We start from the raw sequence: 21333 nt of genomic DNA on the forward strand, positions 1-21333 counted from the left end.
ATTCCGCTCTAGGTCTCAGAGGCTGGAAATACTGTACACCTAGGTAAGTGTGTACAGAGGCTAGAAGCTTCCAGGACTAGGCCCAGGTTAGCAAACAGAGGCAGTAAGCCTCAGAGATGAAATTCCATCAGGCGGATAAGTTATTCTTCAGACTCCCGATCACCGACCAACCTACTACTCTCTTCAACATTTTTCTTCACAGTTGGGATCAGGTCTTCTCATCCCATACCCGTGGCAATTCTGTTTTCAGGACCTTCCTGTCATGGGACCTCATGGGGTGGCAGAAAGTTGGATGTGTGCCTGGTGACATTCTAGGATATACCAAGTTCAGTCAAGGTACGAATTCCTCTCTCATTTGTTTGGAATCAAAAGGTTTGGGTCCAGCACCAGAGGCTCTAAGGAAGTGGTAGACATGAGTGTCTCCTGGGAAGCTCATGTAGGGCTGTGGGAACCTCTCACCTATTGTGGTTAACACCCTGGTAGGAACTAGACAGCTGAAGGAAGGATTTGTCATTCCAGAAGTCCTACTCATCCCACACTCCCACTGTAAGGCTCTGTCTCTACACAATGACTTGGAATTTCCCTGAACTAGTCAAAGTAGTGATGGACAGCAGCCTCCTCCTCGGGTGCCGCTGGCAGAGCAGGGTAGCATTCATGCTGACACCAGTGCGCATTAATTTGAGGAAGGACAAGATAGAGCTGGAAAAGATGTCTGCTCCGGTGGGATGATCAGCTGGACACCTAAGAGTGCTTCAAAAACTAAAAAAATAATAGTAAATTTGGCTTATTCCTTAAATCCCAGCAATTGGGAGGCAGAGGCGGATGAATCTCTGCATGCAGTCCAGGACAGCTAGGGATCCACAGAGAAACCCTGCGTCAAAACCAAACCAACCAACCAAACCCTGGCTTCTCCCACACGTACCTTACTTAGATGAAGCTTGCTCTCCAGGGAGGATCTCATCCTCTTCATCTGGTTTTCCTGATAGGTGGTCTCAAAATGAGAGGGAGGCCCTGGCCCCAAGCTGCATCACCCATAGGAGGTTAATCAAGCCCTATCAGGCCAGCTGTCCTCCGCATTTAGAGTGTTGTGGTCTGTGCTGTGCTGGCTCTTTCAGTGAGGGCTAGACTTTAGTCACATGCAGTCCCCCTACCTGAGGGGATCACACTAGGAACAGGCCTTGGACCCAAATGCCTATGCTAGGGGACTAGCTCCCTGCTGTAGACTCAGTGGTACTTTGCTTAGGCTCTGGTGTCTGTCTCTCAGCATGCCCCCAGATCTTTGTCTTCCACTGTAATGGGGAGAGATGAAGAGAAAGTCTCCCTAGGGCAGCCTGAGCAGGGTGCTGGCAGTTGGCCTCCCTCATCTGAGCTAGCTGCATGGACCAGATCTGCTCGTCATGGAGTTGGGGTGGCTGAGAAATTGCAGGGGATGGATCGAGAACTCAGCTTCTCCTCTGGCTGTAAGAGAACAGTGTCACTTAAGCCTGGTGTGTTCTGTTTATTTTGGGTGACCTTGAATCAGACACTGGCAGGCACTTATCTGCCTACTGATCTCAGCCACACAGCCCAGCCACCTGTGAAAAGAAACATAATCTACCTTGCCCACTTTTCTGAGCAACTAGCTAGCACGTGATTTCCGAACTCTCTGGAGTTCCTTTCTGTGGACGCGTCACCATTCTTGGCATCGATGCCAATGCTCTCATGTCCTGATTCAAAGATACAACAGCTCAGCCTTTCCCCCCAACCAGCATGTCCTTGTCACCAGCCACATTATCTGGCACATAGTAGGTATGCAGACCTTGTTGTTAGTGAGCGGAATGGTATCTGTTACCATGTGGGCCTATGGTTTTCTGAGGATTCCTTCCTGAGGCAAGGGACCATATTAAAGATACAGCAGACTTTGCCGTCAGGAAGGTTGATGGTCAGTGAGAGGAAGGCGGGTCCTTCCGCCTTCCCGAGGGCCACATAATCCACTGTTGGGACTCTTTGATTCTTCTCTCTGCATCTGACTCCATTCCCACCAAGCTCTTATTTCCAGACCCACATTATACCCTCCACACCCAGTCCTCCTTGTGGCCCGCTGCATTATGTGTGCCTTTATGTGCTATTTTGCAAGACAGGTCATGTGGGAGAAATGGCATTCACCATGAGTTGGAGGAATGTTCAAGACAAACATAAAAGCCAGATATGCTGGCATGTTTGAATCCTATCTAAAGAGGAAGCTCAAATAAGAGGGTTGTATGTGTTCAAAGTCTGAGGTCAGCTTGACTTGACTACATAGTGAGATCCTATGTCAAAAAACAATCAAGTTAAGATTTATATCAAGGAACTCTCTCCTGACTCAAACCCACCATTTTAACACATTCTCTCCCTGAGCATGCTTCTTTTACAGCCTTTGACAGCTTCATACTCACTGGTTTTCAAAAAAGTGGTTTTTTTGATGCTCTTTCATTAGACTGTAAGCTCCACAAGGCCAGGGACCACGCCCATCTCCTCTGCTGTCTCCCAGCACTGAGCACAATGCTAAGAACACGTGATACTCGCTGATTATTGGAGGAATTAATGGGCTGTTAAGAGACCAGGGTGCTTAGCCTCCAGTGCTGGGGACCTATGCAGGGTCCACAGTCTTACACCAGCTCCCCTTACTCTAAGAACAGTGCCTGAACCAAAACAAGAAATCAAAAACAATTCAATTTCAGGAGAACTCTTTTTTTTCTAAACTTAGCTCATGAGTAGACAAATTAACACTGTACTTGGAATTAATTTATAAATCAATTTATTTACAGATTTCATCTTAAAGTACATTTTAGTTAACAAATCTATTTACATGGGTATACATGGGACTTCATCCCAGTTATTTTACAGAGCATACTTACAAACCACACCCTAGGTCTTCTGTGCAGACTTCTAAGAGCTGCATGGGGTGACTATTGGCTGAAAATGGCCTGATGACCAGGCTATTTACACACACACAGTAAACGGGTTTATTCTTTATGTCTGCACAGTACAGTACACACAAGGAGGCTGAGCCCCCTAGAGAATGCTTTGCAATGTGTAGCCAAGAAGGCTTTGCAAAGTCCTGAAGGAAAAGCTTTTAAACATAGCTTAAAATGACAGTACCTCCTTTACACCAGTTTACATTTTTCTTCACATTTTTATAATACAAAGATTTTATTGAATTGCTGCACAACCAGTTTAAGATGATTTGTAAACATGTAAATTCCTACAATTTGCATTAAACGGCATTGTAGTTTCTATCTCTTGCTCTTTGAATTAATGTTTTATTCACTAGTATTCTTAAGGTAGTAAAAGGAAGATGTAAGTTTGAATTTCTTGCAGAAAAGTTATGAGTCTCTAATGCTGTGCTACAGAAATTCTTTTGCAAGTACACACTTTATTCAAGTATTGCAAAAAGCTAAGGCCACTTTTTTTCAAGACAAGAAAGTGAACAAAATTGTTTTTATCAATAGGCCACAACACTCTTATGAGCAATGCAATCTCTTTTGAAAGATAATTTCTCAGAGACCTGTAGTCACAGAAGGAAGTCACCTTCCTTATAAACTACTTTTGAGCTCTTTCCACTTTTCCCTAGAATAAAAATTCCTGTTTAAACCTGAAGAGGGAATCGATACCCTGTACTAGTTTAACCCAGAGTTAACTGCCCTGGAAGCACAAATTGTTTGGACTCAGAAGTAAATCTGAAGCCTACATGGTGGCTTGCTACTAGATTCTGACGGTGCTACACTAAAAGGTATTACTGCGGATGCGAAGACCATTTAGAGGAACCAATGCAGAAAGACGGGAGGAGGCAGGGAGCGGGAGGGGGGCAAAGATTAGGAAGAGGGCATATTTAGCTTCTTGGTTATGAGGCAGAGCTTCATTAAAAAGACCCCAGTATGGAACGAGTGAGTAGCTGGGAAGCCACATCCATCATCCCTGACCCTAACAATAAACCCATCGCAGTTGATCCAAATAGTTAAAATAGGAAGAAACCCGGTAACTCTAGAGTCTTTAGCTTTTGCTACCAAACTGGAGATATGATTGCTAGCAAAGGAAGAGACTGGTCTATTCCTGCCTTGCATCTGGAATGCAGGATCTTGGCTAGTGAAGACAGCTGGAGGAGGTTAGGATGGCCACTGCCGCGGTCCCGGTGCTGTCCAGACTGCTGAGCCCATGGACTTATATCAGTATGTTCTTCCTTTTCTGGCATGATAATGTAGAGAGTAAAAGATACACTTTTTTTTATTAAAAATTAACCTCAGGTCCAAATAATGAAGATATGGAAAACAACCTATATTCCTGTTATAATTTGATTTTCATTTATAAAAAACTTATAGCAGCTGTAAAGTTCAGTATCATAAAGACAATATGATCCTACACACAGTCAAGGGATGGACACAGATGTTTCCTGTCTTCTAGAGAACATGAACTGAAGAGAACTATCTTTGCTTTCATCGGCCACATGAAAACTATTTCCACACTACTGGTTAAGAACCTGCTCATTATGGCTACAAACGACAGCTCAACAGCAAAAGCACAGAAGAGATGCTGATGAGACACCCACCTGAGCATTCAGGAGACCCAACTGGAACATTTCAGTGCTTTCTTATTGTCAAGAGCTAGCACACCAGTCACTGTGCAAAATGCAAATATCCAATGATGGTTTCAGCAAATGTTGTGTAATGACAGAATGAAATGCAAGAGGAGTGACGTGTGCAGAGTGAGACATCTGAGATGCAATGGCAAGTTGGGAAGGAAGATGCAGAAAAGAACAAACGTGCATACTTAAGGGTTACGCTGTCTTTGGATTTCCTAATGTGGTTTGAAGCCATAATGTCCACGGTGTCTGTAAGTGTGAACCCAGCGGATGTCTTACCACGCTGCTCTAGCTGGGGCTGTTAAGGTTAAGGCATTTACACACACGCCTCAGATCATCCACATTCTCTGGGATTAGGAAGGACAGGACTGATGAGAAACCAGTCAAGAAGGCAGGTGCTAAGGGCCCAGGAGAGCACCACGTGCTCGAATGTAGCAGCTGGAGTCTGGAGATGTTCCTCAGATACAGGTAATAGTTGTAAGAGGCAATGCTGCAAGAAAGGCAGGATTAACCTTTAGTCTTTCAAGTCATCTCCCGCTCCTGCGGGCACGGGTGACGCTGGAAATGCCTGTTGTCTTTTTGATGAATTGAACTGACTTCTTCGGTGTGTGTACAGATTTGTTAAAACTGCAGCTTTCCTAAACTGTAGAAGCTTCGAGACGGAGGTTTACAATTATGAGAATCTTTTACTTCTCAATAGGGACACATATTTTCTTTCAACTTTAATAATTTATCTTAAATTAAATTAAAAATATTCCAGAGAGCAAAACCAGCACTCAGACTCCAGACAGCATCTTCTTGTCTTTGGTGCACCCACTCATTTCCTTAATCATTCAAGTAACAGCATCTGACTTCTTCGGGAGACATAGGAATTCAACGTTTGAAGGCCAAAATGAGTTCTTTCTACCTTTGCCATGCCTGAGATGGTCCTGAGTGTCTACGATTCCGAGAGCAGCTGGCAGAGGTTAGGACAGATGAGAGAGCAGGGCTGGGACCCGGCCGAGGAACAGCCCACCGCAGCAGCCCCGCAGCCTTGTCTTCGCTGGGACATTTGGTTCTGCCCAGAAGGAAAATTCAGCCCAGTGCAGTGGGTTCTAGCTTTTAGGTGGTGCCCAAAGCAAAGCTCCCACTTATTTCTGACATCCACTTGGTGCTGCTTAACTTCAAGAATGGAAGAAAATGGTCTTCAAGAAAAAATAAACTCCAGAATGTGAAAAAGGCAGACAATCTTGAGTTTGCCTATTTTAGAAGTGGTTATAGGTTTAATACTGTTCAGAGACTAGATGTCCATTTATGAATTTCACTGTATAGACCAGAATTATGTTTTGAAAGTTAAAAGATGCATTTATGTACCTCTCTTTTCTGATGAGACTCAAGTCTCATGAGGAGACTCAAGCCTTGTCTAAGCTCAGAGGTCGGTCTGGTGTTCTCAGCCCTCATCTGAGACCTAGTAGGTATGGGTGCTAATGAGGTGATACCATGTCTCAACATTAGAGTATAGCCCTGCCCACGGGAAAGAACCACGTAATCCAGTGGACAGTCTGTAAAGGCAAAGGCTGTAATACCAGATATACCACATTGTCCCATGAACTCCAAACCAGCAGTCCATAAGAACAGGTTCAAGGTCCAGAAGCATTCTTGCTATGGTGGAGATGGGGTGTATATCAGGAGGCAGAAAGGCCCAGGACTCATGTTAGCACTCAGTGTTCGATTTATTTGCAAGATGTCACACAAGTAGCATTCTCCCCTGCTTTTCACTGATCTGATTGAGAACATCAATAGTATCTTTGATCAAGGTCTCAAAGATGCCATCAGCCAGCTGCATCTTCACACACAACTCATCCTCATCATAGTTAACCCACTGCGCCTCCTCCTCATGGAGCTCCTGGACCTGGACATTAGAAGGCAATACGTTAGCAAACCTGTCACACAAGAGCTAGGAACTCACACCTCCCATGTTATACATAGTTCCGTCCACAATATATCCTAAAGAAATGATGTCAACACACCTTTAAAATTGGCATCTAAACTAAAAATAGCTCCATTTCAACATTATGGGATTCTAGCACTGTGTATTTACTAAAGATGGACTGACTATAATCCAGCGTCTGTGTTAACATGAGTGAGTGCATACAAGATCTTACAGAAAAGAGAACCAGCGAGTTTAGATGGACATTGCAAAGGAAAACTCTACTCAGCCAACAAATGTAGCATATCATTCTAGAGTATTTGAACTAAATGAAAGCCGGCCATGGTGCTGCATCCCACCTGTGACTCGCACGTGGGAGGCTGAAGCAGAACTGCAGGTTCATGGTCAGCAAAGACCACACAGGCTGCCTCTCAAGACAAAATATTTTTACAAGTGCAACACTGCTCAAGTTTACTTTAAAATTATTGTTACAACTACTTTCTTGCATTTTTGGAATTCCTAGGTAAATGAAAACTAATCAAGTTATGCCTCCACACTTATTGTCTAACTTTCCTTGCTATCATTTTAAACAACTATACTCCAAGACAACATGGGCCTTCCTACAATCGCAGCAGGAAGTAACTGGGAAGGAGAGCAGGAGGAAGGAGCCCTGAGTTCCAGATTCCTCAAAACTAGCTGCAGTTATAGGATCGTTAACTACAAGTCTAATGATAGAAAAACCAAGGGAAAGTTCCTGGTTGTCCTGACTTTGGTGTCATCTTGGGAGAGGCAGAGTAGGTGAAGTGCAGAACTAGCTAGTCCTCCCCCTCCCTTCTGAAGCAGCGACTTGACTCGCAGGTGCCTGGAGGCAGAGAAGGGAGAGCAACACTGTCATGTGTTTCATGCACACACACCTCTGTGTGGCTCCTGACACATTATTCTTTCTCTTGGGAGGAAGGCTCACAGGTCTTATAAATATCTGTTCACCAGTCTGCAGCTGTGGATGCTCTATTGAGGGTTCTATAATCAAGTAAACTTGAGGGAACACCTCAGTGAATACAATGAACAGCATACTAAAAAGAGTCCATCCTCAAACTAGTTTAACCCAGGTTCCTGTGTTTACTAGGCCACAGAATCACATTTAATATATGAGAAATGGATCTACCCTAACAAAGAAATGATAAACGCCAACCCAATGCTGTGTGTATTGGGGAAGAACCTTGCTTAGGTCTGCATAAGAAACTTCACATTCTCAGTTTAAGTTACACACTTCCCCTTTCTGTAAAGAAGGTCTCAGTCTGTAATATGAAACTTGTTAAATATTTGTCAAAAACACAATTTTAGAGACTTCTGTTTTATGGAATGTTTTATGCTTACAAAAGAAATAGCTCGTGACAGTATCTGTCATCTCTCCAGTGTAGTGTGGATTCTCTCTCAAATAAAAGTCAAGGTTTTAATGACTGCAGAAGCACTGTTCCTTAAGACCTTGCCAACAGTAACTCTTGCTTCTTTCCCAGAGGGCGGCAGACTGTGGGGCTGAGTGGCCCAGTAATACAGCACCTGCTTAGCAGGCCACACAGCCCCAGATTCAGGCCCCAGCACCACAGGTCCAGAATCATTTCTGTCTTAGAACCAACACACTTCTTTTTTTTTTTTTTTTGTCTGACTCTCAGATCAAAGCCTACCATGGTGCTACAGCTATAGATCTGCCATTTATTTCCTTCTAGTTTTCAGAGTCTACTATATACCCTCCAGATGTGTGTCTTTGTGTAAAGTATGTAAACAAATCCATTAGATTAGAAATAAAAGTCTGTCAGTAACTCCCCACATGCACAAACTGGGTAGCTGTAGACTAGTCAGGAATATGCATGTGCATGCACACACACTGTAAGACCTCTGAATATGCAGTGATCAAAAATCAAACATGTAATGGCTCAGAGGGGTTTCTGGTATTACATGTGTTACATCACTGTATGGTCTCAGTTCAGAACATACAACATGCTGTGAGACATTATGCCTGCTATGCTATCAAAAGGTGCCCAAACACCTCAGTTTAGATTGAGACTATTGATTGTTATGAATTAGTATTTTCTGATCTTATAGAAAACAGGATAATGGGAAACAGAACTTTAGTGTTTTCGATTGTTAACTCCTCAGCATGTAAGTATCAAACTAGTTAGTAACTCTTTGGACTATATTATATTTGATTTTAAAAAGTGCTATTTGAGTTGACTTGAGTTTCATATTTTAAAAAATCATTAAATGAATTTTGGCTTTAAATTAGAACAGAATTTCCAACAATTTCTGAGATGGTTCAAAATATACTTCATTTTGCACTATGGGTTTATGCAATAGAGCTCTTAGTATTGACAGCTATGAAATCAAAGTGTCAATCAACTCTGAGAAATGTTGATGATGCTGTGTCTCTTGGTATAAGCTGTCAGCCAAGGTTTATTCTTTATGTGGACTACACAAGCACATGTACCTCACTGGCATGCAATGTGTTTTAGTTGATGTTAAATCTATGGCTACACACCAAGGAAATGCTAGAAGATCTTTGACTCATTATCAGTAAGTGTGTGGTTCGTATGCCTGTATACTTGAGACTGTATGAAGATTTCTCAGACAACGCGGGGGAAGGTACGAAAGGGAAAAAGTTTAGGACCATGGCAGGGAAATGCGAAGAGAATGTGGCAGTGTCTTCATGACATCCTTATGAACAAGCTGGCAAACAGGTCATCTGCTGTCTGAGCAAAGCACAACTCTCCTGGAAGGACTTTGACCTCCGACCTGTTCGAGCCTTTGTGCCTTCATTCTGCTCTAGTCCCCCTTCCACCATAAACTGTACTCTGTGCACCTGATTGTCGCTAAGCTGTGAGCTCTAAGAACTTTTTGTAATTCTCCAGTGCTTAGCACAGTGTAAAGAGAAGGTGCTTAATCAATATCTGGACAGGCAAGTCAGGGCAGGGACTCAGAAAGCAGCAGTTCCAAAAATGGCCTTGGAAGGGGTGCTGGTTTCTCTTCTCCTCCCAAATGAGCACTCCTGATTGTAGGAGCTGGGAACTGAAGTCCAAGCCTTTAATCCCTTGTGGTGAACAGCTTTGGGTTGGATCTCTAGGTTTTCATGACAGCAATGAGCTTTATCTCTATCCTCTACTGACGGCTCACTCCTAAATGATTTTAGGGTTATTCCTTCATAGTTGGGGAATGTTACTGCAAAAATTGAAATCTACCTCTAGGTGGAGACACCTCAGCACTCCTCATTCAGCTGGACAGGTCAAGGGCCTGGCTAAGGGAGCATCCCAAGGAAGGCAGATGGTGTTCTTTTCCTTCCTACAGTCCCTAGCCACTAGCCCAGTCCCTCTCGGCTGCCATGAAGTTTGGCTGCATCTGCCTGCCTGTCTAGTCCTGGAGCTGACCTCTGTGCAGGCTTATCTCAAACAGCATGGTTTTCCCGTGTCTCTTCTCCATACATATCCCCTGAGCAACTGTGAGAGTTACAGATTGCCTGGGCTGGGGCTGGGAGCGGGGTGGAGTTCAAATTCTAGTAAACTGTCATCAAGCTTTTAAAAAAGTCAGGGGGAGGGTAGTGCTGGGGAGATGGCTTAACGGGCAAGCATGAGGCTCTGAATTGGGTCAGTAGTAAGCAGGGCCCAGCTGCACACCTGTAACTCAGTTAAGCAGAGTTAAAGACAGGTGAGCCTCAGGTGTGCTGGCTAGCCAGTACAGTCAATCAGTGAATGAGCTCTAGGTTCAATTCAATGAGACACTTTCAAAAAGCAAGGTCGGTAGCAGTGATGGAAGACACGGATAAACAGACAAACTGGCATGTGCATAAATGAGAATACACCACAGTCTTAAAAAGGAAATCCTAGTATTTGTATAAAAAAATGAATCTAGAGGAATTAGACTAGTGAAATAGGCCTAACAGACAAAAATATGGCCTTATTTATTATATGTGATCTTATTTCTGCATCACAGATATAGAAGGAATGAACTGGTGTTGGTCAAAGGGCACATGTCCAACTAGAGGAGTAAGTTTTGAGATATATTTACTGCACAATAGGATGGCTAGAGTAAAGAATATAATGTACTTTACATTTCAAGTATTGAAGTAAAATCTAAGTGTCTGACCATAAAAAATAGCTACCCAAGGCAAGAGATGTTATTAATTATCTTTATGAATTCATAGCACACTGCAAACACTGATCAAACGTTAGCTGTTTCCTTAGAGGCCAACCCCCAGTGTGTGGATTCCATAGTCCATCCACTCTGGGATACTGTGCTCCTCTCTTCCTATAAGCATCACCTTTTCTCTACCTTGCCTGCTAGCTTCTGAATAATGACAGGGTCTCAGGACTGCTCAGGTCAACGAGCACCTCAGAACTCTACACTCAGCTGCTGAGGGCTGGGCTGTAACTCTGAGTGCCCTAGGCCTGGGTCTAATCACTGTCAGCAGCAGCAACAAAAGGTGAGAGTTGAAATAGTTTAGGTGAAGACCAAGAAACTGAAAACCAGCTGTTAACAGAACCCTGAAATGTGTACTTGAGGATTAGGGCAGCTAACTCAGACTGAAGGAGAGACACAGAGACAACGGTCTTATGTTACTGCCTATTATTTTTTTATACCTTTGAAACATTTTTATAAGTAAACGTGGAAGATTTAGAAAAACAGACAAGAATGGGCTTTAAAAAGGAATGAAATTATAGCTAAATTAATTCTTGGTGAAGATTTTCAAAAATTGGTAACAGGTAAGGCAAGACACTCCTTCTCCCATGTGACTGTCACGATTATAGTGACAAAACTGTAGACTCTGCACGCGTTCAATAGCACTTCTCTTCTGCAAACTAGTCCTAAGGAAATTACAGAAAAATGTGCAGGAATTACAAAATGTTTACTACAGCAGAGGGTCAAAAATAGAGTGGTCAAAAGTAATATAAACTAGCCTTTGACTAAGGCAGCTGCCTTCCAGTACTCCCCAAAATGACAAGCACAGAGGGTGCAGGAGTAGTTGTTGCTTTGGACATATCCTCACAAGGTTTACAAGAAGGGTGGTAGAGATATCAAGAGAATGGGCACTGTTCAATGCGAGTGCCGCAGGAAGGTTACTGTGCAGAAGCAGGAGAGCAGATGCCGCTGGCAATGCTGTTGTAAACAAGCAGATTAGGGTCCACACTCTCGCCAAGAGAATTAATGTGCACACTGAGAGCATATTGCGCACTCTAAGAGCTGAGACGGCTTCCTGAAATGGGTGAGAGAAACTGACCAGAGAAAAGGACACCTGGGCTCAGCTGAACCCCACCCATCTCGGCCACAGAAGCACACTTTCCTGAGAAGGAATCAGGGAGCCCGGCCAGTGCACACAACAGAGAGAAGGGCAGACTTCCAATAAGTGTGTGGGCATAGGAAGGAGGCCATGTGACTGAAACAGCCAGCTGCATTTTCTCACACAAAACAGCCTTCCAAACGGAGCTATAGTCTGTTAGGAAACTCTCTCTACAAAGACTTAAAATCTACTCACATTGAAATACTGAGTTATTTTGGTGGTAATATTTTTTGATTAATCAGAACTTTCTAAATTTTCTAAGATAAGCAATGAGTATAATAAAAATTTAAATTTCAAAATTCTTATTTTTGAGCCTTTCTTCTGTACTAAATAATTTGCTGTTTATATCTTCCTATAAAATGTAAAACCACGAGTTTCTATAAACCCTAGATTGTCCAATAGTAAGAGACAAGTTTAATTATATTTCTGTTATTAGTTAGTTCAGGAAATTAATACTAGCATTTCATCATACACTAAGAATAAAAAATCCCAGCCGGGCGATTGGTGGCACACGTCTTTAATCCCAGCCCTTGGGAGGCAGAGGCAGGTGGATTTCTGAGTTCGAGGCCAGCCTGGTCTATAAAGTTCCTGAGTTCCAGGACAGCCAGGGCTACACAGAGAAACCCTGTCTCAAAAAAAAAAAATAAATAAATATGATTAGCAAAAAGGACATTCATATATTTTTCTTATTTATTTCTTAAATTCTTTTTTTTTTTCCTGACAGATGTGTGGTACACATCTTTAATCCCAGTATGCAGGAAGCAAAGGCAGGTAGATCTCTGTGGGTTTAAGGCCAGAGTTTCAGGTTAGCATGAGCCACATAGCCTGTCTCTAAAATAAAATGTAAAGAGTTAAGTAGAAAACTTTTCTTTGAGAGAAGGTCTGATTCAGGTTGGTCCTGAGCTCTCAATCTTCATCTTTTAGCCTCTGGAGTACTGGGATTACAGGCATGCACCACTATGTCTGGAAATCTCTTCAATTCTTATAACAGACATAATCTTAAATTTCAAATGAATTATCTTATTTGTTTAATATTTGAGGATTTTCTGGTACCATATTGAGAATGCCTCTGTTTAAATGGCTCTGTGTGGCACTGGATATAAGCCTCTGATGTCAGAACACAGCACCTTCATTTTGTTCTGTTTCATAAAGAGTTTCAGATCAGTCTCTTTATTATTCACATCTTAGATAATTTGTTTACTACTTCTGATTATTGCTTTGGGGATAGCTCTAAATTGCTGCCTTCCCTTCCACTATCAGGATGCTATCTTCATAACCTTTGATGCCAAAGCCTTACTAGCAAGAAGTCATGCACAGCACGTGTTTATCGCTGAACTCGTATCCTACCTATGCTTACTTCTTTCACACATACTTAAAATACTTATCTAAGACATCTTGCTTAACAGTCTCCAGTAGCTGTCTTCCACTATTATCCCCGTTAGCTGTCTCTCCCTCTACTTTCATTTCAAGCATTCCTCCATGATTTCTTAAAGTTATAAATTTAAAAGTAACCTTGCAGTTCCGCCCCCCCCCTTAAAGTCCTTGCTTCAAAAATAAAGTCATCCAGAATAGACAACACATGGTTGTAACACAGGCCATGCCTGTGATTCCAGCTCTTAGAAGGCTGGGGAAGGATAACTGAGCTACACAGTAAGACCCTGTCTCAAAAACAAACCAAAACACCAAAAGAACAATAGCACCTACAATTATGCACTGTACTTAATAATGATAATAAGTAGCTATTACTGGCTTATGTATATCTTAGCCTATAGTTTTTATAATTAGCATCTACTCCTACTTATAAATAAAAGTTGACTGGAAAATACTATGCTATATTAGTCCAGAGCAGCTTCATCCATCTTATATTTGCCCTGGACTCAGATTGTATTCACATAACAATTTTGTTTCTATAGAACATATAAAAGTAAAATCAATGGTATATCTTTAAAGAAAAATCACTTCAGAGTTGAGTCTTTAAAAGAAACACTGCTATTTTAAGAATAAACACTTTACTTATGTGTTATTGTGTGCACATATGATGCCCCATCAAGTGACCATGCCAAATAGCAGACCTGCACCTTCTACCTTTGTATGAATACTGTTCTAAGGATACATTTTGAGAGTGTATCCCTGCTAAGCAACACACATGCCTGAAAATAAATATATATTTAATTCTCTTAATAATTCAATTGGGTAGGTAGTTATCACATTCATTTTGCAAACAGAGAGAGGAGCCCTAACAGGGTCTACACCCTTGGCAGGGAAGGTACAGCCAGCCGGGTTCCGGGACTCACACCACTCTGTTACCTCACTACCTTCATCTAGGTTCACTCATGGTTTGGCCTGCCAAGTTTTCCACAAATGTCTGCTGGCTAAGTTAAAAATACTTGTTAAAGAGAAGAAAAGAAAGCCATTCCTCCAACTGAGGAGAGGAAATGCAGCAGCTGAAGGTGTGGCGTTCCGATCTCATGCATTCCGGGTTAAGTACATGCATGCTTCCTGTGAGAATCTCTCTACACTCTGAATTAGGGTAATGCGAGCACTGACCAGGATGTGATCTACTCGGTCTCTCTTCTTCCGTCCAAACTTCATCATTTTCTGCCAATCTGTTTTGTGGTTTGGCTCCTTCTTTAGACTAAACAGTTTGAGGACTTCAGCTGTTATGAAGTGCTGTTGAAATGAGAGGGGTAAGTAAACGTCGAGCATACACAGCCTCACAGTCCATGTTTACAACCTCATAGAAGAACAGAGTTTAATTCCTCTTACAGTATGGAGGGAAAAGCATCCCAAACACTCAGATTGTATTCACATAACAATTTTGTTTTTATAGAATATATAAAAGTAAAACCAATGGTATATATCTTTAAAGAAAAATCACTTCAGAGTTGAGTCTTTAAAAGAAACACTGCTAGTTTACGAATAAACGCTTTACTTATGTGTTATTGTGTGCACATAGAAGCATACTCTCACAGGAGGCCAGGAGAGGAGGGGGCTGGATTCCTTGGGGCTGGAGGTCCAGTCTGTTGTGAGCCATCCAACATGGATGGATGCTGGGACCTGAGCTTGGGGCTTTTGTAAGATAGGACACATGCTTAACTGCTCAGCTGTCTCTCCAGCACGTCACTGCCAACTTTAAAGCAGGACAACTGGTAAGGAAAACGTACCATGTATCTCTAACCTGGAAATGTCGCAGGGGCAGTCAGGAGCAAGACCGCACTAGAAGAACCCACGCCTCCGTCCCAAACATTACAGGAAACTCCCGAAGGCATTTCAAGAAGAGAGGCATGGCAAGGCTCTGCTGCTTTGTTTTGGTTTTTGAGACAGAATGTTATTACTCTGTGGCCCAGGCTGGCCTCAAATTCATTGTAATCCTCCTGTCTCAGCCTGGATATGCTGAGATTATAGGCATGTGCCACTGCATCTGTACGATGGGAATTTAAGTATTAACAATATCTAATCAACCATCCTTAAAAATCCATTTTAAGTTAAACATATTAAAAACTTAATAAGCCGGGCGGTGGTGGCGCACGCCTGTAATCCCAGCACTCTGGGAGGCAGAAGCAGGCGGATTTCTGAGTTCGAGGCCAGCCTGGTCTACAGAGTGAGTTCCAGGACAGCCAGGGCTACACAGAGAAACCCTGTCTCGAAAAAACCAAATCCCAAAAAAAAAAAAAACAAAAACAAAAAAAACTTAATATTAAAGTGAGTATGCAGTATGTAGTCTGTGCTTCATGTATGTGCATGCGATGTGCATATTATGTGTCTTGTCATATTTTAGCTTATGTTATTACAATTATTTTTTATTACTTGTGAAGGTATTTCAATAAACAGTGATCTCAGTGGAGGAGCAAGATACATTTATAAATCAGAATCATTGGACAAGATTCTCAAACTGCTGATGTGAGCCCCAAATTCTACTACGCTCTCTGTAGACAGGCACATGATGGACTCAGGAGGTGTATTAACTTGGATGAGTGGAAGGTATGAACCGTGCCGTGTAATCTGAAAGATCTGTGAAGATCAGATGTCAGTACTTCTAGTTCTGTGGCCGCATGGGCTTCATCATCCACCTGTCTCCCACTAACTGTACGACTGGAGCGGGGAGGTAGGAAACACAAGGAGGGCTGGTTGTGGCCCAACAGCACTTGATTTGTAAAGGCTATGGCTAGATACGGCCTGTGGCCCATAGTTTGCAAACCTCTGACCACACATAACATAGCTTCTAGATAAATTGGTGTTTGTAAGCATAAAATCTTTTTAGAAGACTTTTTAGGATTAAACTTGAAAAACTCAATTCCTAAACTTCATTGTTCAAGACTAACCCAGGAATCGACAGTATTAACAACTGCACACTTGAGAGCAAATTTCAGGCTCCTTCCTCAGCAGCTCTATTTTAAGTATCCCAGAATATTTTTATGTACACACATTAACTCTGAGAAGCACTGCTCTGAAAAGGAAACTTCTGTAGCCAGGCTCAAGGATGTTATCTTAGTACCTGGGAGTCTCACAGACAAAAGACTATGAGTTCAAGGTCAGCATAGGCCCTATCTCAACACACAACAACAAAAACAATAACAAAACTTGCTGACAGAAGAAAACAGATGAACAAATGGGGTAGACTACACCAGGATGCATGTAAGACCTGACTGTCCAGGAGTCAATACTCCGATTCACGGTAACCTCGATTACTGTTGACTCCGTGAACCCATGGTATATATAGACAAATGCCCACTTCTGTGTCATTAATAGAGCTGTATAAATAAATAGGAAACCAAAGGAGATAATGAGAGTTTGCAGCTTACCTTGATTTCATCAAGGTTATTTGGATTTTTCACACGTCGGAAATAACTAGAATTGATTCTACATGGCTTCATCCAGACAGGCTGATTCAAGTTGGGATCCTCAGCAAATATTTCCTCAAAAATCTCTTTTGTTAAATCAAAAACCGCCTTAACAAAGAGAAAAGAAAATAAAGGGGAAAAAAAAAGAAAAAGAAACAACAACAGTTAGATAGCTGGGACTCCAACTGACAGACAATGGGTAAGAACTGAAGAACAATGGTATTTTTGTTACCTGTTTGTAGACTCTTCTACTTGTGCTTCCTAGGTCTAGCCCTTTACTGGCACAGCCAAGGAACGTGGTAGGAACACTGAGACCATGAAGGTCCTGACCTAGCTCTCTCCATTTCCAAAGCTCCTCTGCTGCATTGTGTACAAGGCTTTCCACTTCTTCTGCCGTATGGGGAACTGCCAATAATGTCTCACATGGCTTCTGCGGCGCTCGCTTAGGTTCTGCCATTAGAGGTACGATTGTTTCTTCTGCTTTATTCTTTTGGATCTTGTGAGAAGAGCTCAAACCAAAATCTTCATCAAACCAGTCTTGATCATCTAATGCACTCAGGAACTCTCGGCTGATCTCAAGTTCAGCGAGTCTCTTAGCTAGCTCTTCCTGCCCACTGGCACCAAACACTGGGCTCTCCTGTAGAAAGAAACATTCAAATAAAGGACCATTTAGTGACTTCACCTTGCCTAACAGCTTTTGAAAGAAAAAGCACACCTATTACTTATGTGTTTTAATATCTCTGTAAGAAATGTAAAATTACAATATAGTGGTCAATAATGAATAAGAAAAACTTATCTTCTTTCCCCTCTTCTGTTTATATAAACCTAGTCATTAAATTTTATAATAAAATATTCATTAGTTTGTTTTTTCCTTTTACCATTTTATTTCTGAGGGACTATCACTAGGATTATGACATGGGAAATGAAAATTCTTACCTTTGGTGATTATTTGGGTCAAGTTAATCAAAATCATTACTTTCCTTAGTTATCCATGGGTAACCTAAACAAGCTCAAGTCTGAGTCTATGTCATAGAGGGTATATTTCAATTTTATCAGAATCATCAGCAGGACTGCTAATCTCTGTAGGGTACCATAACTGAATAGATAGGTGAAAGAGACCTGGGTTGAGAAACCCTGGGAAGTTCCAAGAGTGTGGAAGGAGACAGAACGTGTGGACGGCATACAGGGCCATCAATAGAGTAGTTTAAAAGAAGTTTCAGTTCCCACAACCTGACAGTGTTCATGACAACCCTATGGTGACTACTCATGACATAACAGAGGGCAATTATACTTCAGACAGAAAACCAGCTGCAAACTGCCTGAAAACAGTAGCTGATAAGCAGCAGGCTGGGGAAATGTCCACCCCAAACACAACTAGTGTACACTACAAAGGAAGGTAATCAGACTGTCTCTAGATAAATACTCACAGGTCTGGGACACATATCTGGAGAAGAAATCTCTTCTTTTTCATCTTCCAATTCAGACCTTAAAAAGCAACTTGGAACACTGGGTGATTGTTCTTCAATATTTTGAGGTGGGTCTTCGGGTGGTACTTTCTTTTGGTCAAGGAACTCCTGATTGCTAAGCTGGATTTTCTCATTTCTAGCCTTTTTGACTTCTTGTAGTTGACTAACTGTGTCTTTGACAAAGACTTGTAGTAAACTGTCTGTTAGTAAGCTGACTGTCTCTAGCTGCTGCTGTGACTTTTTTTCTTCACTTACTGATGACTTCAGCTGAGCTTCTAATTGGTTTTTTTCTCTTGTTAAAAGATCCAGAAGAGGGGTAGAAGGCTTTTCTGAAACTTGAGAATAAAAGTTCTCTTCCTTCTCTGCCAGCTGCTGTTGCTTCGATTCTTCAGAAAGCGTGTTGTCTGAAGTAGTAGCACCTGCAGCAGCGGGGACACTTTCCGTGGCACCACAAACAAGGGCTTTGTTCTCCTTACAAGAAATCAGAGGACCTGCTGAAGACTGTTGGTGATCCTGGACTTCTAGGACCTCAGAAGTGTCTGCTTCTATGTTAAGGCTTCTATCTTTATCCACTGAGGCATCTGTATTATGCATACTAGGTAGTGATTTCTCACAAAAATATTCAGCTATATTGTTTTCTCTGTCTTTTAGACATTTTATATCTTTCTGCTCTTGATTATAGGGTTGGTACTGTTCATCTGAGTAAGATTCTTCATCTTCATTTATGTCTATATAGTCATCAAAGTTGTCTAGAAGGTGAGATATTTTTTGAGGAGGAGCAAAAATGCCATGCTTGTCTTTGCACACAAAATACACAATGCCATCATATGTTCCATTGTTGTTTCCTTCAGGCTTATCCAGTTCTACTCCAGCCCAGAATCCTTTAGCAAAGTCAGTCTCACCTTTGAACCGCAGAGTACCCGGCTGTACGTTACCAATCAGCACCCTATCCCCAATGTGGAAATCTAACAGCTCCTCCGTGGCAGAGACTGCAGCCAGGGGGAGGGGTTCAGGCCCTGCCTGCTCGTGCCCCACGTCACTCCGCTCCTCACTTTTCATTAGCTCGGTCGGGGACCTGAGCTCCAGCAGTCTCTCAGAGTGGACACCACTGTGAACAGAGAGGCTTTTCCCACTGAGGCACTCGCTGATCTCCTCATCACTTCCAGACCCCATGGTTCTGCTTCTAGAGCTCCTTGTGAGATGTGACTTGTCTCTGTGAGACTGAGAGTCTTTCCTGAGTGACGGTAATGACACCTCAGAGTCATCTTTACTAATCTCGTCAGCAGAAATCCCTTTCTTGAAAGAAGACACTTCAAAATCTTCAGAGTAGGATGACTCTTTAGGAATAGAAAGGCGTCCTGACAGTGTGGAATCCCCATTCTCTCTGTATTCTTGCTCAGGGATGCCTCCTGCTGACTGGATGTCTTGACTGCTGTCATTTGTACTTCGATTGGACTGATTTTCTTTCAATACTTCATCTTTTTCATGAAACACTTCCATGGCTGGTTTAACTAAGTCTTGCTGCACATTTGCAAAGTCTGAGGGAAGCTCTTTATTTGACAGGGTTTCAGAGGTCAGGTCTAGTTTCAGCAGGACTTCAGATCCCCCCGACTGCTTACAACAGGCATCTTCCCCCTCACTCCTCTCCAGTTTCATGGAATCTATTTCTTGTATTTCTGATTTCTGACTAGAATCTTCAGCCTTAGCCTCTGACACATCATAAATCCGATCAGATGCATTTAATTCCCTCATAGGAGATAATGAGGGTGCGCTTTCGAGAGAATCTCTAGACTCTGTCTGCGTTTTTCTAGATGATAGAACTGAAGACGAGGCTTGCAAATGTTCTATCCGGCCATCCAACTCAAGCCCTCTCTTCGCATGTGCAGATAGTGACCTTTCTGATATGGCCCTCTCAGAGCAGGATAATGAAGAATCTTAAAGAAAAAAACCATAAAATTATATAATCACAATCTTTCAGTTCTGAGACCCCAAAATTTAAATAAGAGCCAACTCTCAGTTAAGAAAGCTCTGGTCAATAAATATGACTTGCTCTGCTTATCATATAAGGTTATTTTTTATTTTTTAAAAGAAAACTATTACAAATAAATAGAATGTTAAAATTTTTTAAGTTTGGAATAATTTAAAAAGTAACAGGGTCTAAGTTTATGACAGCATTATTTAACATGCTTGTTGGGAACATGACCATAGGGAAGCTGGCTCTGTAAAGAACGTTATGTCTTCAGGTCTAAGAACAGGGTGGGGATATACTGCTATTATTCTTAAAAATAAGTTTTTGGTGTCTTAGAGAGATGGCTTAATGGCTAGGAGGATTTGCTATTCTAGTAGAGAGCCCAGGTTCATTTCCCAGTATTTCCCATGGCAACTCACAAGCATCTGTAACTTCAGTTCCAGGGGACCTGATGCCCTCTCCTCAGGCATGAGACATTTATGTGGTGCACAGGCATACATGTAGGTAAAACACCCATACATATACAATAAAATAATTTTAAATGTAATGAATTTTTCTGGAGACCCTAAGTTCTCTAATGTGTGTGTGTGAAAGAGAGAGAAAGAGGAGGAAGAGAAGAAAATGAATGAATGAAAATATGAGATTATTTCTAGAAAATTTATGACTTTAAGGGCTAAAGTAGAAAACTAGAATAAAGTGTGATATAATAAGCTAACGACTCAGGAATCAGGTTTGTTTTCAAATCTCCACCTCTCCATTAATGGCAGGGAAGCAGCTTTCATTTGCCTCAGTTTAGTCTCTTCACATGATTACATTTTGCTTTCAGTAATCATTTTCTAGTAATTGTTATCTTTGAGTTAAATTTTTAAAAAGCTACATACAATTATTTATCATATTATATAACAGATAAACAATTGATCAGGGAGGAATTTAGAGATGTTAATAGTATTAGCTACTTGATTTCATGCCTCCCTTCTTATCGGAAATGTGGGACAGTAAAACGCGGCTTAAAAAGAACTGAGTACTGGAACAAAAGTTCCTAGCAGACGCTGTCCTTGGGATTCTAAGGTAAAGAGGTGACTTGAGCCCAAGAGTCTCTCTTCAGAGTAAACAACAATCCAGACTGTCAGAGAACAGAACAGAGCAAGATGAAGTGTGTGTAACTTAACATTCTACACAGTTGAGGAAACAGACTCTTCTCAATTAAAAAGCTGTGTGTGTGTGT

The 21333-nt window shown here is 41.9% G+C and overlaps 1 protein-coding gene across 5 annotated transcripts in view; it reads right to left on the reverse strand.

The window, feature by feature from the left end:
* Nucleotides 1–2759: 2759 nt before the first annotated feature.
* Cep350 (centrosomal protein 350) overlaps nucleotides 2760–21333 on the reverse strand; it is a 122328-nt gene continuing 103754 nt past the window's right edge. For all 5 annotated transcript variants that reach the window (XM_052200514.1, XM_052200516.1, XM_052200517.1 and 2 more), the window contains 5 exons: nucleotides 18101–20073; nucleotides 16906–17310; nucleotides 16635–16781; nucleotides 14380–14502; nucleotides 2760–6488 (listed from right to left, as the gene is read on the reverse strand). In XM_052200514.1, coding sequence (XP_052056474.1) covers nucleotides 6324–6488; nucleotides 14380–14502; nucleotides 16635–16781; nucleotides 16906–17310; nucleotides 18101–20073 — 2813 coding nt within the window. In that variant the 3' untranslated portion in view covers nucleotides 2760–6323. The remainder of the gene's footprint in view (nucleotides 6489–14379; nucleotides 14503–16634; nucleotides 16782–16905; nucleotides 17311–18100; nucleotides 20074–21333) is intronic.

Source organism: Apodemus sylvaticus, chromosome 12, assembly GCF_947179515.1.
Source record: "Apodemus sylvaticus chromosome 12, mApoSyl1.1, whole genome shotgun sequence".
Taxonomy (NCBI): domain Eukaryota; kingdom Metazoa; phylum Chordata; class Mammalia; order Rodentia; family Muridae; genus Apodemus; species Apodemus sylvaticus.